This window comes from Oryx dammah, unplaced genomic scaffold (assembly GCF_014754425.2).
Source record: "Oryx dammah isolate SB20612 unplaced genomic scaffold, SCBI_Odam_1.1 HiC_scaffold_13, whole genome shotgun sequence".
Taxonomy (NCBI): domain Eukaryota; kingdom Metazoa; phylum Chordata; class Mammalia; order Artiodactyla; family Bovidae; genus Oryx; species Oryx dammah.
Window position 1 is genome coordinate 10,051,728 of NW_024070197.1, and position 16,995 is coordinate 10,068,722.

At 51.9% G+C, this 16,995-nt stretch overlaps 1 protein-coding gene and 1 long non-coding RNA gene across 7 annotated transcripts; one reads left to right on the top strand and one right to left on the bottom strand.

The window, feature by feature from the left end:
• Window positions 1–3: 3 nt before the first annotated feature.
• Window positions 4–4,509, bottom strand: LOC120872172. The gene is made up of 3 exons (XR_005723197.1): window positions 4,262–4,509; window positions 2,469–2,555; window positions 4–245 (listed from the first exon to the last, which is right to left on the bottom strand). It is a non-coding gene; the product is annotated as an uncharacterized LOC120872172 (long non-coding RNA).
• Window positions 1,780–16,430, top strand: BCAT2 (branched chain amino acid transaminase 2). Of its 6 annotated transcripts, XM_040252338.1 has the most exons (12): window positions 1,803–1,962; window positions 5,227–5,301; window positions 5,620–5,823; window positions 6,870–7,013; window positions 9,876–9,986; window positions 10,084–10,203; window positions 10,351–10,514; window positions 12,902–13,044; window positions 13,209–13,294; window positions 13,475–13,615; window positions 13,692–13,766; window positions 14,802–16,430. In XM_040252338.1, the coding sequence occupies exons 1-12, from the start codon at window positions 1,939–1,941 to the stop codon at window positions 14,838–14,840; spliced, it is 1,326 nt and encodes a 441-aa protein (XP_040108272.1). In that variant the 5' UTR covers window positions 1,803–1,938; the 3' UTR covers window positions 14,841–16,430. The 6 variants fall into 6 exon arrangements, with proteins under 6 accessions (XP_040108274.1, XP_040108273.1, XP_040108272.1 ...); XM_040252340.1 differs by lacking the exon at window positions 6,870–7,013 and having other exon boundaries at window positions 1,780–1,962; XM_040252339.1 differs by lacking the exon at window positions 5,227–5,301 and having other exon boundaries at window positions 1,802–1,962.
• Window positions 16,431–16,995: the final 565 nt, after the last annotated feature.

Sequence of the window (16,995 nt, forward strand, 5' to 3'; positions counted from 1 at the left end):
GAGGAGGAGGGCATCATTGCATTTATTTCCAGCCCTTTACGAGTCCTACCATGCCAGGACCGGGTCCCCCGCCCGCGCCCCATCCAGCTCCCACGCATTCCCACGCGTGGCTTAGACCCGAGGGACTACGACTCCCGGCAGGCCTTGCGGTAGGAGACTGCAGCCCAGGGCTCCTGGGAAAAGTATTCCAGGTCGGCTTCACCGGCGAGCTAATTAAAAAGGCCCGCAAGGGAGAGTCAATTAAGCTCTAATTAGAAGATAATGGAGGGGGTTAAGCAAACAGGCCTCCACTTTATTCTAGACCCTTAGGGAAAAGGAGCTTTGACCTCGCTTGCAGCGGAGTAGGAGGCTAAATAATGAGGGAAGGGGAAGCTAGGGGGTTGACACTCCCGGGTCAGTAGAAAGAGCTGGGATCTGGACTCCAGGGTTTGAGGAGGAGGGCACTAGGCGGTGTGGACTCCCCGGCTCGGAGGGAGCGGAGTCTGGCCGCCCCCCCCAGATAGGGCGAGGGGCCCTATCAGGGGTAAGTCCCCCGGGTGCGGAGGTGGGGCTGCATTGCTGCTGCGGGATTGGCCGAGGCGGGGGTGTGTGCGGCAACCCCTGATTGGCCGCGGCGGAGGCGGGGAGCCGCCTGGGCGCCGCACCCTTGCGGCTCCAGCCTAGGTGGTAGGGGAGGAGGACTGGGCAGGTGGGAAGGAAAACAAGGAGACACCCTGCGGGGAAGGACTCAGAATTTGACTGCCCGGGCCTGTGGCTTTTCGTACTGGGGTACCAGAATTTGGAACAAAATATCTCAGAGTAGAATTACGCAGACACAGTGCCTCAGGAGCGGAGTTTGAGGATACAACAGGAACAATAGTTTGGTGTCACAGTAACCTGGATGCAGGAGATGGGGGAACTTTGACCACGGAAGATTTTTTGGGGGGGAGGGGGATGCGCACGGTGACCTCGGGGCACGATATAGGGAACACTGAAACAGGTTTGAATTGCTAGCGATTAGAGAGTTCCTGAGGGGCTGCAGGGCTTCCCAAGTGGCTCAGTGGGTAAATAATCCGCCTGCAATGCAGGAGAAGCGGGTTCGATCCCTGCTGAGTCGGGAAGGAGGAGGGCATGGCAACCCACTCAAGTATTCTTGCCAGGAAAATCCCATGGACACAGTCGTACACAAATGAAGCAACTGAGTATGCACGCACTCAGGAGGGACTGTAGTCGACTGTCTGCCTCTGGGGGTCATGAAACTGGGGAGACAGCCTAGAAGGGGCGTAACCAGGGAGTCCTGCCTAGAGGCTGCTCACTGAAGCTCATTGATGAACTAGGGAACCGAACAATTTCAGGCGTCCCTGTTGAAAAGGGCTGGAAGGAGGCGTGGTGAATCCTGTGTGTTTATCTCTTTAAAAAGTTACAAAGAGTACACGTATATCTTCTCGTTGGAAAGGAAACCTATATTCAAACAGGGAAGTATCCGGACAGAGTCAAGCTCCCCCTTCATCCCTATCTGCCACCCTCTTCGGGGTCCTTTCCCTTCAAAAGTGTACTTTTACATAACATCTGTGCCCACCGACCTTAATTCTTTTCACCAAGAATTGCGATATGTGAAGATTTCTGCTCCCCACCCCTCCCTTCTTTTCCCTTTAGCTCTCGACCACGGTACTGTACCTATTAAAATGCATTTCTGAAAACCGCTGAATGCACACTCAGGCGTCGGGGCTGGAAGGAGGATGTGTTTCAAGTTACTCCCTTCTGCTCGCGGGGTCTGGCGCATGCGCTCTGCTGTAGGGCCCTGCTCCCCGCGGGCGCCCTGCAACTGGGAAGGCCAGGCCCGCCTGGGGTGCTAGGCTGACAAACCATCCCACAGGAGGAGGCGTGAGCGGGGCGGGGCCGGAACGTCTTTATCCCGGGCCGCTCCCTGGGAGGGCACAGATACCAGCCACACAGACCATGGCTGCAGCGGCATTGAGGCAGGTGGGTTCGCGGCCCAGTGCCGGGGTCTGGGGAGCTCTTAGGGGAGGCGCACTTCCGGGTGGACCACTCGCCGGTGGCCCATCCGGTGGGGCGCAGGTACTCCCGCACTCAGGTTCCGCTGCAGGGAGCCAAGGAGGAGGGGGCCCCTTAGAAAGGAGCACGAGGCTTTAACGGGGATGAAGGGAGAGAAGTAATCGGTGGGAAGGGGGACCCAGATGGGACTTCTAGGGATGGATATATAGAAGAGGAGACGGCAATGGGAGAAGCATGGGACTGGGGTGACGGGATGGATTAGGAAGGAAGAGAGCCTTTGGGGGCGCCAGAATAAGATTCCCAGACCATCTAGCTAAGTGGGAGCAGGATGAAGGCAGAGTTCAGTTTCAGGTCTGGACTGGGACTAGGACCCAAGGCCCTATTTTCTTGGCACTAAAGATAGAGGTAGAATGTTGTGTCCCGGAAACCCCTTATCTGAAACTCTGCACCAGGGTTGAAAACAGAGTTAATACCTCATTGTCAGCTACAGAGATTCTCCTGCTGAGAGTGGGACCCTCCATTCTTACTGATACAGGTCAACAGGCAGAGCTTCGGAGAGCCTGTGATTTGAGAGAACAGGGTTTCTCAGTGAGGAAGGAAACAATAACAACTCGAAGAAGGGAGTCTTTATAACCCTTGACAGCTGCTTCTTAACGTTGGGGAAAATGGTTCCTGTTAACTTTGTACCTGACTTTATATGGGACTCTTAGCTTGATGGATAGCAGGACAGATGTTTCCTTTCTGAGTTGAGACGGAGACCAGCCTGGGCTGTGCCTGGGACAATCTTGACTTTATGAAGACACTCCTGGGCCATGGTGGTAGGACACCCTTGGGCTGTGAGTGCTGGGGTCAGTGGAGATTGCATCATATTATAGAGCCCTGCTCTGTGCATACCCTACCCCAACTCCAACTATTTCTCATTTCCTAATTCAGCCCCAGAGCTTTTTACAACTACTTTCCCAAAAGCTCAACGCTCATCTGAGATCTCCTTGGGGCCCAATCCCCCAATAGTTTGGGGTAACAGGTGGTGGAGCACCTTCCCTGAGGAGGAGTGAGACCCCTGCCCCCAGAAAAATATCCTGGGAGGATGAAGGCAGCTTCTCCCAGTGTGACAGTGTCTCTGTAGCCAGTACAGATTTATAATCTCCTGGAAACAGTGCCTGGCGCCTCTTCTCTGCCTTGTGGGTGTGTCTTCCTGCTCCTCCCCTCTGTCCTGGATACTTGTGTCTCCAAGCATCGCTGAGGCAGCTTCTCTCCAGGTGTTGCCATCGCCCTGTCTCTGCTAGTCTCTCCTCGTTTCCTAGGCCTCCCTTTCACTTTGTGCTGTCCCCCAACATTGGGTCTTGATCTATTACTCTCCTTTCTCCTGTTCTCTCTTTCTTATGGCTTCAGTTCATCTTGCCTTCAGTATTTTTTTTTTCTTGATTTCTCCAGGCTTTGCCATGCCTGAACTTCCCTCCTTCGTGTGCCTTGTTTCAGTCTCTCTATATATATGGTGGTGGTGGTGGTGGTGCTGGTTTAGTCACTAAGTTGTGTCCAACTCTTGCAACCCCATGGACTGTAACCTGCCAGGCTTGTCTGTCCAAGGGATGTCCCAGGCAAGAATACTGGAGTGGGTTGCCATTTCCTCCTCCAGGGGATTTTCCCCTCTCTCTGTATGAAAGTGAAGTGTTAGTTGCTCAGTCGTGTCTGATTCTTTTTAACCCCCTGGACTGTAGCCGGCCAGGCTCCTCTGTCGATGGGATTCTCCAGGCAAGAATACTGGAATGGGTTGCCATTCTCTTCTCCGGGGGATCTTCTCGCCTCAGGGACTGAACCCAGGTCTCCTGTATTGACAGGCAGATTCTTTATTGCTGAGCCCCTCTATGATCATATCTAATCTGACTTCTCTTGGCCTTGGATTCCTCTTCCTTAATGTCCTTGTCTTTTACTTCCTTGTCTCTTATTTTTTCTCATTCTTCTTCTTCTCTACTCTTTTCCTTTCTGCCTTCCTCTGAAGGCTGCTTTCCTGTCCACCTGCTGCCTGCCACCGCCCTGCCAGTTGGTGTTATCTCTGTGCCAGGGTGTCTTGTCCCCCTCCTGGCCAGTAACCAGCCCCTGGCTTGGGCAAGCCACAGAGCGCCACCTAGAGGCCATGCCCAGGACCCACACTCCGATCATCCCAGGAGCTCTCCGGCACTCATAACATCCAGGACCACTCCTCAGACCTCATGGCCTAGACTTTGGGACATTCCAAACCCACAGCCCCCGTCTCCCCATGACTCACCTACTGGCCAGTGACTTCGGCCATTCACTTCTGTTCTCAGTTCCCTCAGCTCACAGGGCAGGAGCAGGCTAGGCTGTTGTCGGCCAAACCTCATCACAGCTGCCTTCCCACCAGGCTGAGGAAAGAGGTATCACGAGGTCAGAGACTGTGGGGGAGAGGCCATCCTGCTAGACACAGACAGACCTTCTCTCCCCCGCTGGCCTTGGGCCGGACCACAGGGGAAGCGTTCATCTGAGCAATGTCTCTTGATGACTGGGGTGGTCCCCAAGGGTATGTGGCTGCCCCTCAGTTCCCTACAGCCCTGGGAACCATAGGGAATTGGAATTGCTGGTGTCCAGGGTGTGGGACTGGGGCCTCAAGTAAGCTGAGCCCAGGTGATCTAATGCCCCCAAAGAGAAGGACTTGCAATTCTGGGTCTGAGGGTGGAGGGGGCTGGGGGTCTGGATCCTGAGGTGGGGGCCTGGAATCCGGGGTCTGTAATAGCAAGGGCTGGGCCCCTGGGTCCTGGGTCCTGGGGGAGCGTGACCTATGGGCCCTCCACTTTTGTAGCTCTTTTCAGGATTTGAGTTCCCCGGGGAGGCCTTCACTTACCTGCACACCTTCTCTTGTCGTCCTCTGTCTGATCAGGGCTGGGGCCAAAGTTCCCTGGGGTAGGAGGCGCCTGTATTTGACTTTGCCCCAGCTTGGAGGAAGGGATGGGAGCCAATTCAGCTCTTTATTGAGATGGCACTTGTGGGGGCAGGGAGCGGACTTGGCCTCCTTGGGGACCTCCTGCTCCATGCTGATCAGGACAGGGGAAGGGACCTGGCCAGGGCCGTGTGGTCTGTCTGGAAGCACTGGGCCAGGGACCGAGCATGCCTGAGGAATATCCCGAGTGCAGGTTGTGGAAAAGATGGGTGCCAGGACCCCCTGCTCTCTCTGTCTCCTGGTCTCATCACCTTTCTTACTTCTGTCCCCACCCTCAGATTTGGATCCCCAGATTTCTCCCTGTTCCTTGGTTTCTGTGTGGTCCCAGAAGATATGCCTCATCCAGCTTCAAGGTGACAGTGGGGATTAGGGTTTGGATCTCAAGGAAGAGGGGGCTGGGGGCCTGGACCAGTGGGTCTGAGGGCAAGGACTGGGAGCTAGCTTTAGGCATCTCCAAAAGATCTAGAGTCCGAAGGTGAAGGTGGGTGGCAATGGGTTAGCCTAATTGCTTGCCGTCAGGCCGTGGGAAAGAGATGAAACTGCATGTCCCAGAAGCCTCTGGGACTACAGATCCCTCTTCTCTCTGGTTCTCAGCCCCAGGGCTTCCTGGAAGTTGTAGTCTTTCAGATTGGAAGCTGTGGTCAGACTCCAGGACGCCTGTCTTTTCTCAGGCTGCTGACCTGCAGCTGGAAATGACACAGGAGCCTCATAAGAAGCCTGACCCCAGCCAGCCCCTGCTGTTTGGGAAGACATTCACCGACCACATGCTGATGGTGGAATGGAGCCAGGAGAAGGGCTGGGGCCAGCCTCGAATCCAGCCCTTCCAGAACCTCACGCTGCACCCGGCCTGCTCCGCTCTGCACTACTCCCTTCAGGTGGCAGGGCGATGGCCCTCCCTCCCCTGTCTCTCCCTGCGTCTCTTCCATCTTGCTGGGTCTCATGCTGGGTCCACCTCCCTGGGTTTGCTTTATGTGTGTTTCTCATTTCTACGCTCTCCTCATCCATTTTTCTGAGGCTTGTCATGTTCCAAGTCCCATGCTGGGTGATGCCGGCTCCCCAGAGATGAGCAGACCCAGTTCCTTCACTTGAAAACCCCCACGCTTTGGTGCCCACCCAGGGGGATCTGGACTCTGATGGAGGCAGCTGAGGTATTATGGGAGGCCAGAAGAGGAACTCCCATCCTACCTCTGATTCGACTGAAAGTGGGGTCTTTCCTGGCAAAGAGGGGAGCTGAGGCTCTTAGAGGGAGAGGTGACATCAGTATAAAGACACAGTCCAAAGAAGAGCCTGGTATATTTGGGAGGGAAGCGTGGGGTTGGAGACTACAGGGAAGCTGAGGATGTCATCAGAACCCCAGAGAAGCTGGCACCTTGCCAAGGGCACTGGGAGCCCCGAGGGCTCTGAGCAGGCATACAGCAGGTAGAGTAAGACCTTTCTTAGGCCATGTGAAGGATGAGCTGAGGTCAGAGCCAGGAGGATCGCCAGGAGGGGATGGGGCAGAGAGATTCAGGGATACCAGGGATTGACCAGCGGGGCTAGAGAAGGGCAGGGAGGGCTGAGTACTGTGCCCAGGGGTTTAGCCGGGTGACCGTGTAGACCACGGGACCGTGCTGGTATGGGGACATAGGAGGAGGAGGGAGGATTGGCGTTGTGGGACTTGGTGAGGGCCCACGAGGAGAGAGACGCAGGAGACATTTGACCCAGTTACCAGCTTCAAGCTATGGCTGAAAGCAAAGTCTTTTCCAAAGAAGCTTTACTTGTTGCCAAATTTTGGAGGGACACACTGCAGTTCTAGTAGCTGGCTGGCACTTTGACTGATTTTTGTCCCTTACAGAGTCGTTCTCCAACGTTAGGCATGTTCCTCACCCCCCCACCCTCCCACCGCCCGCCTTTTTTTTTTTTCTCTTTCTTTTCTTTTCAGAATTTTGATGGTTTTTCTTCCCACCTACTCTGGACATTTGATTCGAATGGATCAGTTCTGTGCAGAGGAGACCCAGCGTGGGGAACAGATACAAAGGACGGATGGTCAAGACATGTCTACAGAGTCCCCCCCGCCCCCAGGAAGGTGGCTTTTGGAGATCACCATTTATTTGGCTCTCCTTTCAGCCCAGCATGACACGATGTCCTCCAACAGTACTTTTGGAGGGCAAAAGTACTTTTGGGGACCCAGTACTTTTTCTTTAGTAGAGTGAGTGAAGATGAAGAGGTTGAGCATCCAAAAAACATGTCTTTCATGATAGCTCTTACATAGCGCTCCCCAGGTGGCACAGTGATAAAGCATCCACCTGCCAATGCAGGAGACACAAGAGATGTGGGTTCGATCCCTGGGTTGGGAAGATCCCCTGGAGGAGAAAATGGCAACTCACTCCAGTATTCTTGCCTGGAGAATCCCATGGACAGAGGAGGCTGGTAGGCTACACAGTCCATGGGGTCACAGAGTTGGACACGACCGAGTGATGAACACTTTCGTTTTTCCTTCTTTTAATGTAGCCTAGAGATTCTTGGGCGGCCCTTGAAGAGCTTTGTCCTCCTTTTCTGCTGCTGTGTAGTATTCCATCCTAAAAATGCCTCCTTTAGGCGATCACCTGTTCCTGGACACTTAGGTTGTTCCCAGGCTTGTGCTATTATAAACAGCACTGCAATAAACTGCAAACACTTCACTTCCTGTAAGAGCAAATGTGTCTCTCCTTTCAATTTCTGGAATTGTTGGCTCAAAGGGTGTATGTGCTTGTAATTGCTGACAGATGTTGAGTCATCAATATCTTCTGTAACAGATGTTGTTACAGAGCTGTGTCAATTTCCACACTTACCAGCCAGGCCTGTTTTCCCTGTACCCTGGATGACCCTTGTGGAACTTTTAGATGTCTTGTAACCTCCTAAGTGTTTTTAAAGGTACTTCAAGGTAATTTTAATTTGCCTTTTCCTCTCGATTATGAATGGAGTTGACCATCTTTTCACAATGGAAGAGCCATTTTTAGTTCCTTCCTGTGAACTGTCCATTTTCTTGGCTGATTTTTCTATTAGAGTGGGTTTCTGTATTTATTTGTAGGAGTACTTTGTGTATTAAAGATAAGTCATTTGTGATGTGAGTTGAAAGTTTCTACCCAGCTTGTTTATTTTTATTTTTATGCAGTCTTTTCTTTTTGATTCCTGTGATTTGTCATATTTAGAACACCAGCCCCAATTCAAAATATAAAACGGTCCTTTTGTGTTTTCCTTTATTGCTTATGGAAGAAATTTCATTTAAACCTGAAAATTTTTCCTGATGTGAGGTATGAGGAAGCTGCTGCTGCTGCTGCTAAGTCACTTCAGTCGTGTCCGACTCTGTGCGACCCCATAGACAGCAGCCCATCAGGCTCCCCCGTCCCTGGATTCTCCAGGCAAGAACACTGGAGTGGGTTGCCATTTCCTATTCCAGTTCATGAAAGTGAAAAGTAAAAGTGAAGTCGCTCGGTCGTGTCTGACTCTTTGCAACCCCATGGACTGCAGCCTACCAGGCTCCTCTGTCCATGGGATTTTCCAGGCAAGAGTACTGGAGTGGGGTGCCATTGCCTTCTCCGGTATGATGTAGGGATGCAACTTAATTCCTCCCCCCTCCCCCCCCGGCCCGAAATGGATATTTGGTTGTTCAGCACCATTTAGCTGAATGGATCATGGATTTTTTTTTTTTTTTTTACAATTTTTACTGAAATACCGTTGGGTTACAGTATTGTGGTGGTTTCAGGTATACAGCAAAGTGATTCAGTTATACGATAATCCACTTTCTAGTCTCTTGCATTGTTTGACCTGTCAGTTCATTTGTCAATGTCCCTTCAAGTGTAGATTTATAATCTGTTTTCATATGTGATAAGGCAGCTTCCCACTCTTACCTCTTGCCCTTATTTTTACATTTTTTCCCAAAATACTCCAATTATTTTTATTTTGCATTCTTTATTCATTTATTCATTCATCCAGTCAATAGAAACCTACTATTCACCAAGAACTTACCTGGGCTTAGTGGGAGTAGGGGGGTGGTTCTTTAGTGATATCTTTATTTATGTATTTGTTGATGAACATTAAAATTGCTTCCATATCTTGGTTATTATAAATAGCACTGCTATGAACACAGGGGTGCAGGCATCTTTTTGAATTAGTTCTGTCTGATATATGCCCACAAGTGGGGTTGTTGAATCATACAGCAACTCTATTTTTAATTTTTTTTTTTAGGAACCTCCATACTGTATTTCATAATGGTTGCACCAATTTATATTCCCACCGACAGTGTAGGAGGGGTCCCTTTCTCTACACCTTCTCCAGCATTGGTTATTTGTAGACATTTGATTGATGGCCATATTGACCTATGAAGTGGTACCTCTCTGTAGTTTTGATTTGCACTTTTCTAATAATTAGCAATATTGAGTATCTTTTCCCTATTGGCCATCTGGGTGAACACTGTATGATTTCATCCATGGCTATTAAAGTATTTCTCTCAAACACAAAAAGCCTATTTAAAAAGATAACTTCTGGGAGTTCCCTGGTGGTCCAGTAGTTAAGACTTTGAGCTCTCACTGCCGAATGTCCTGGGTTCAATCCCAAGTTGGGGAACTAAGATCCCACAAAGCATGTGGTGTGGCCAAATAAATAAACAGATAACTTCCATGTCATCATTCCTGAGAAATGGTCCCAGTAACATGGAAAGGGTTTAAGCAAAGCATGCTCCTTGCTCTGGGTCTCTCTGTTCTGCTTTCTCTGGCTTCTGTCCTTTGCTGTCTCCTCTCCTGGTCTGTCTGGATCTTTCCTCTCCTCCTCTGTGTGCTCAGTGGGTTAATCTCTTCCCTGCTTGCTGTATTTTTCTATGTCAGTATCCCTGTGTATCAGCCTGTGTCTCTCTCTGGCTGGGTGAGCTGTCTCCCTGAACCCTGACCTCCCGCCCTGCCTGTCCCTGCAGCTCTTTGAAGGCATGAAGGCGTTCAAAGGCGGGGACCAGCGCGTGCGCCTCTTCCGACCTTGGCTCAACATGGAACGGATGCTGCGCTCGGCCCTCCGCCTCTGCCTGCCGGTGAGGGGCCCCCGGCCGCCCGAGGAGGGTGGGGCAGGGGGGTATGGATGGGGGCCAGGGTCGTGAGGGTCCCCTGACTCATCTTCATCCCACCCAGAGTTTCGACAAAATTGAGTTGCTGGAGTGCATCCGCCGGCTGGTGGAAGTGGACCAGGACTGGGTCCCTGGCAGCACAGGCACTAGCCTCTACGTGCGGCCCGTGTTGATCGGGAACGAGGTGGGCCGGCTCCGGGGGCTGCGGAGCCACACTTGGGGGGCGGGTTGCCTTCCTGAAGTAGAAGGGCCGGGGACCCAGGCATGGGTCAGGGAAGGGGCTGGGGGCCTGGACTCCTGGGTCCCTGATGCCCCCTTCCGCCCATCGCAGCCCTCCCTAGGTGTCGGCCACCCTACTCGAGCCCTCCTGTTCGTGATTCTCAGCCCGGTGGGCGCCTACTTCCCTGGAGATGCCTTGAAACCTGTCTCCCTCCTGGCAGATCCATCATTCATCCGGGCCTGGGTGGGTGGGGTCGGCAACTACAAGCTGGGAGGGTAAGTAGTCCCTTGCCCACCCTTTGGGTCTGAGGCACTGGGCGTCAGAGACACCGGGTGTGTTTTTGGATGGCCAGTGGAGAGACTCAGATTGGTTCCCAGGGAAGTCTCTAGAAATGAATTTACACTTAGCTCACTGGTCTCTCCTCCAGGTAGCCTCCCCTGAAAACCCAACCTCCCTCAGCTCCTATAGTACCCAGGGGCTCTGGCATCCACCACCCTGCCTGTGGACTTCCTGTGAATTTATCTGTCTTGCCAGGAGCCTCGGCTCAGCAGGGCAAGGAGGGTTAGAATGGGGATAAGGCAGAGGGCGGGCTCAGGGTGTGTTGGGACAGCAAGTGTGGCCCCAGCTGGGAGTTCATTCAGGTCCTTTCAAAACATCTCGTTGAGGTTTCCTGAGGGCCAACGTGAACTTCTCGATGATCAAGCTGGTTTTAGAAAAAGCAGAGGAACGAGAGATCAAATTGCCAACATCTGCTGGATCATCTAAAAAGCAGGAGAGTTTCAGAAAAACATCTATTCCTTCTTTATTGGCTATGCCAAAGCCTTTGACTATGTGGATCACAATAAGCTGTGGAAAATTCTGAACAAGATGGGAATACCAGACCACCTGACCTGCCTCTTGAGAAATCTATATGCAGGTCAGGAAGCAACAGAACTGGACAGGGAACAACAGACTGGTTCCAAATAGGAAAAGGAGTACGACAAGGCTGTATATGGTCACCCTGCTTATTTAACTTCTATGCAGAGTACATCATGAGAAATGCTGGGCTGGAAGAAGCACAAGCTGGAATCAAAATTGCCAGGAGAAATATCAATAACTTCAGATATGCAGATGACACCACCCTTATGGCAGAAAGCAAAGAACTAAAGAGCCTCTTGATGAAAATGAAAGAGGAGAGTGAAAAAGTTGGCTTAAAGTTCAACATTCAGAAAACTAAGATCATGTCATCTGGTTCCATCACTTCATGGCAAATAGATGGGGAAACATTGGCAGACTTTATTTTGGGGGGCTCCAAAATCACTGCAGATGGTGATTGCAGCCATGAAATTAAAAGATGCTTACTCTTTGGAAGAAAACTTATGACCAGCCTAGACAGCATATTAAAAAGCAGAGACATTACTTTGCCAACAAAGGTCGGTCTAGTCAAGGCTATGGTTTTTCCAGTGTTCATGTATGGATGTGAGAGTTGGACTATAAAGAAAGCTGAGTGCCAAAGAATTGATGCTTTTGAACTGTGGTGCTGGAGAAGACTCTTGAGAGTCCCTTGGACTGCAAGGAGATTCAACCAGTCCATTCTAAAGGAGATCAGTCCTGAGTGTTCCTTGGAAGGACTGATGTTGAAGCTGAAACTTCAGTTCTTTGGCCACCTCATGTGAGGAGCTGACTCATTTGAAAAGACCCTGATGCTGGGAGGGATGGGGGGCAGGAGGAGAAGGGGACGACAGAGGATGAGATGGTTGGATGGCATCACCGACTCAATGGACATGAGTTTGAGTAAACTCCAGGAGTTGGTGATGGACAGGGAGGCCTGGCGTGGTGCAGTCCATGGGGTTACAAAGAATCGGACATGACTGAGCAACTGAACTGAACTGAACTGGGTGAAGATGGGGACACAGATGAGTCTGATCTGGGCCCTGCCCTCCAGGGGCTCCCAGGCTGGTGGGATCCCCGGTATCCAGGGCAGCACATGCTCTGATGGAGATGACCAGAACGTGGGAAAGTCTTCACAAAGGAGGTCCGATGGGTAGGGTGGAGGTGGTTTCTTAGATACAAAAGTGGTGTGTATGTGAGTCACTCAGTCATGTCTGACTCTTCACCACCCCATGGACTGTGGCTTGTCAGGCTCCTCCGTCCATGGAATTCTCTAGGCAAGAATACTGGAATGGGTCACTTTCAAATCCTGGGAACACACCAGTGGAGGCATCAGGGAGGGGCAGAGTCACCGAAGTTGTCAGAGAAGAAAAATAAGTCTGGCTTTTGCAAAAGGCTTAACAGGTAGTCCCAGACCAGGCCCAGCCCTGAATACTGGACCGAAGGGCTGGGATCTTATCCCAGAGGCAGTGGGGAGCCCTGGGAGGCTTGTGAGCAGATGGAGAGCGAGGTCAGCTCTAGGTGAGAGACAGTGTGTTAAATCAGGGTAAAACGGGAAAGCATCAAGGTGGCCAGTTGATCGTGAGAGCCCAAAGGAGGTTTGAAACCCAGCCTGGAGGTTCAGTAAGCCTCTCAGAGGGGGAGACGTCACAGGTGGTTTTGAAGGACCTCACAGCTGTTTGTGAGTGGGGCAGGAGCAGGATGAGTGCTGGTCTGGAAAGACTCACATCGGGCCATGTCGGGGGAAGGCTGGGGGTCCCTTGACCTGTTCCACCATGTTGCTGTCCACCAGGAATTATGGGCCCACCGTGTTAGTGCAGCAGGAGGCACAAAAGAAGGGCTGCGAGCAGGTCCTCTGGCTGTATGGGCCTGATCACGAGCTCACCGAGGTGGGCACCATGAACATCTTCATCTTCTGGACCTATGAGGATGGGGGTGAGCCCACCCATGACCAACCCCAGGCCGGGTGGAAGTGGGCGGGAGCAGAAATTCTTAGTGGCTGCAGGTCTTGGGGCTTGGCTGTGAGTGGGGTGGCTCCTAAGAGGATGGGATGATGTGAGGTAACACGCCCCCTCCCCCTTCTCTTCCACCTGACCCAGCGCTGGAACTGGTGACCCCCCCACTGGATGGCATCATCCTACCTGGGGTAGTCCGACAGAGTCTGCTGGACCTGGCCCGGACCTGGGTGAGAGCATGCTGTCTTCGGGTGGCCAGAGTGATGGGGTACTGCTGTGTTGCAGAACTGGAGTACTGGGGGTGGTAGAGGGGGCTGGGCACAATGGCATGTCTCTTTTTCACCATCCACACGGAGGGAGCAGCAGGGCAGCCCCCCGGGCTCAGAGGTTATTTGTGTCTCGCCCCACAGGGTGAATTCCGAGTGGTAGAGCGTAAGATCACCATGAAGGAGTTCCTGCGGGCGCTGGAGGACGGCCGGGTCCAAGAAGTCTTCGGTTCAGGCACCGCTTGCCAAGTCTGCCCCGTGCACCAAATCCTGTACCAAGGCAAGGTGAGGAAGGGCCAGCTTGGACCGTGAGGGAGAAGAAATGGGTGGGGGCCCGTCCTTACCACCCTTTCTTCCCCAGCATTTCCACATTCCCACCATGGAAAACGGGCCCCAGCTTATCCTCCGCTTCCACAAGGAACTGAAGGCGATCCAGGTGAGGTGCACCTGCTGGGAGCTGGGCTGGATGCTTGGTTGCCCAAGAGAAGTTCACAACCCAGAGGCTCTGAACTGAGGCTTCCCATCCCCCACCCCCATCGCCTGCCATAGTCCCACCAGCTGAAAATGGCTCCTTCCATCGGCCTCTGGGCCTCCGATTGAGTTTGCTTTCCTCAAGGCCCTGTGGCCTAGAACACTTCTTGGGACTAAATGGTGCTTCTCTGTGAGCCTCGGGAGCCCTGGCTTGAGAAATTCCCTTCCCATGAGCCTCCGGGACCCGAAGCCAACCTTCTGGCTGCTGAGTTCCGAGTCCCGGGGATCCCCAGGCGCCCAGGGCTATTCCGCTGGCTTGAGAAATCTTGCTCCTACCAGCCTCTGCACTCTGACCCGAATCTGTGGCCTAAGTGAAGGTGAAAGTGAAAGTGAAGTCGCTCAGTCGTGTCCGACTCTTTGCGACCCCATGGACTGTAACCTACCAGGCTCCTCCGTCCATGGGATTCTCCAGGCAAGAGTACTGGAGTGGGTTGCCATTTCCTTCTCCAGGGGATCTTCCCGACCCAGGGATTGAACCCCGGTCTCCTGCCTTGCAGGCAGATGCTTTAACCTCTGAGCCACCAGGGACGCCCCGGGTGACTAAGAACGTTTCCTATCATAAGCCCGTGGAGGTACTTTCATACGTCTGAACGGAGCTATCTTGCCTTTCCTGGCACTGGAACTGGAGCTCCTTTTCTGTGAGCTTCTGTAAATTCCAGAGTATCCGGACCGAGAACTACACCTCCTGCCTATCCAGGTTTTCTCAGCTGAAGAACTTTTCCCCCGAGCCGTCAGGGCCTCACAACTCCTCTTCGCAGAACTACAACTCCTTTGGGCCTCTGCGCCACCTTTGCCACGTTCGGTGGGCTTCTGGGAAGTGGACTACATTTCCCATGAGGCCCTGGGGCGTAACTTTGCCGGCACTCAGGCTAGGATGCCCCAGGGCCTGCTGGGAGTTGTAGTGTGGTTTCCTCTCACCTCTGCCTGTGTTATTCTATAGTACGGATCAAAAGCCCATGAATGGATGCTCCCGGTGTAATGCTCTGGGCTTCGCTGGACCACTCCACGGACCACCGACGTGTAGCATCCAGCCCCTGTTGGACCATCACCTCCGTACCAATGACTCACCTGAAGTGCAATATGAAGTAAAAGACGGGGGAGCCGGGACGCCTGGATCTCCGGTGCCCCCATGTTACACTCCCAAAGCCATAAGGGCCTGACCCAGGCGTCTTGGCCCCTAGCCCCGCCACTCAGGCCTTGGGGACCCGTACTCCCCGCTGCTCCGTGTTGTGGGTCAGGTATATACTTTGACCCCAAATCAGCATCTCCGTTTTCAGGCCGGATCTCCCGGTGCTGCAGTTTTTTTTGTTTGTTTGTTTGGTTTTTTTTTTCCCTAGCTGCGATTTTGAAATAAAATGCCAAAGAACAAGACATTAAGTTTCATCTTCAATGAAGCAATTCAGCGGCTCTAGCATCTTAACCAGGAACCCACATGTTCAACCCATTTCATTTTCAAGGGCCCAGCAATCCAAACCCTCCAAGTCCTGGTGGTTTCTCAGATGGGGAGATTTTTCCACTTGTCACAAATTGAGCTTAGCATCTTCCCTCACTAAGATGGGACTCACCTCCCCATCTTGCAGGACAGCCCCACTGTACACTCCAGTCACTCTGCCAGACCCCTCTGCACTGTATTCCCCACAAAGCCTCTGAGTCCCCAGCCCTGTCCTCTTTCCCCAGACTCTGTCTTCTTGGCTTCAGCTCAGATCTTGTCTCCTGCCTGGACCCTTGTCCTGGCTTCCAATTTGACCTGGAAAGGGTCTTTCTATACTCAGAGCTGCCCTTAACTGGCTACAGATCTGGATTCTGGATTCTAACTTTCTTCTGTTATCTGATCAGTATATAATCTGGGGTATGCCACCTGAGCTCTGATCCTGGGGAGACCCTGTGGGACTATTGGGTAGACTCTGATTGTGGCCTGTCCAGCAGCTATCAGCTTTGGTACCAGGATTCTGATCTATTGAGATAGCAGGTAACCATTGCCACACCCACCTCTTTCTCTTTTTCAATGGTTGTTCAAGGGAAGGTCACGGGCCAAGGGGATACAAGAGGAAATTTGCCTGGAGGCCTCTGGGAAAGTTGTCCTTCCTAAATTAAACATTCCAGAAGGGCTACGTCTGCTTTTCTTTCCTCTGTTTTGACTTAGTTACAAGTGTGATGCTTGGAGCTGCTGCAGCCATTTCATGGCCAAGAGTGTCAGGCCTACTCTGAATATAACAGAGCACAAAGAAAGATCCTGGCTCCTCCAACTGGGAAGCCTCTGATTTCTGGATTGTTTTGTTTAAAAAAAAAAAAAAGAACAAAAAGCCATTTAAGTCACTTTTGTCAGATGGTTTATCTTTTGTTATTTGTAATTGTATTATGTGTGTGTGTGTGCGCAAGAGAGAGACTTACAGTCAAAAACTTCTTTGCTTCCCTGGATCTTCTGTTGGCCAGGGCTGATCACATCAGGAAGAATTCCTGATTCTAGTTGCCAGGTCCCAAATGAAGACCTAGGCCAGATTTTTATCTTAGATTTGAATCCTGTGGGAATGATCAAGAAAGGGTAAGTAGCTGTCGCTTAAAAAAAAAACCCAAAAAACTCAGAATTATGCTTTATTTGGTGGACAAAACTGAGGACTTAAGCCAAAGACGTGGCATCTCATATAATGAGAGATGCTTCAAAGAAGCAAAGAGTGGGGGAGCCAAGATATATAGGAATTTTTGCAATGAAAACTAGGTAGTCAAAACATCAGGAGATTACTGTGAAATATGGTGGTCCAGTGGCTAAGACTCTGCGCTCTCAGTGTGGGGGCCCTGGATTGCATCCCTGATCAGAGAACTAGATCCTGCATGCCTCAATGAAGGTTGAAAGTCCTGTGTGCCACAAATAAGACCCAGCACAGTCAAATAAATAAATAAAAATAAAAGTTAAAAAACAGTTTGTGTGTGCTCAGTCATGTCCAACTCTTTGTGACCCCATAGACTGTAGCCTGCCAGGCTCCTCCGTCCACGGGATTTCCCAGGCACGAATACTGGAGTGGGTTGCCACTTCCTTCTCCAGGGGATCTTCCTGACCCAGGGATCGAACCCAAGCCTCCCGCCTCTCCTGCACTGGCAGGCAGATTCTTTCCTACTGAGCCGACCCACCTGGGAAG

What these genes read in the sequence shown, in the direction of transcription:
- BCAT2 (XM_040252338.1), top strand. Translation starts at nt 1,939, where the DNA reads ATGGCTGCAGCGGCATTGAGGCAG. An exon ending in ATGCCTCATCCAGCTTCAAG is followed by an intron (nt 5,302 to 5,619) that starts GTGACAGTGGGG and finishes GTCTTTTCTCAG; the next exon opens with GCTGCTGACCTGCAGCTGGA. An exon ending in GGCAACTACAAGCTGGGAGG is followed by an intron (nt 10,515 to 12,901) that starts GTAAGTAGTCCC and finishes GCTGTCCACCAG; the next exon opens with GAATTATGGGCCCACCGTGT.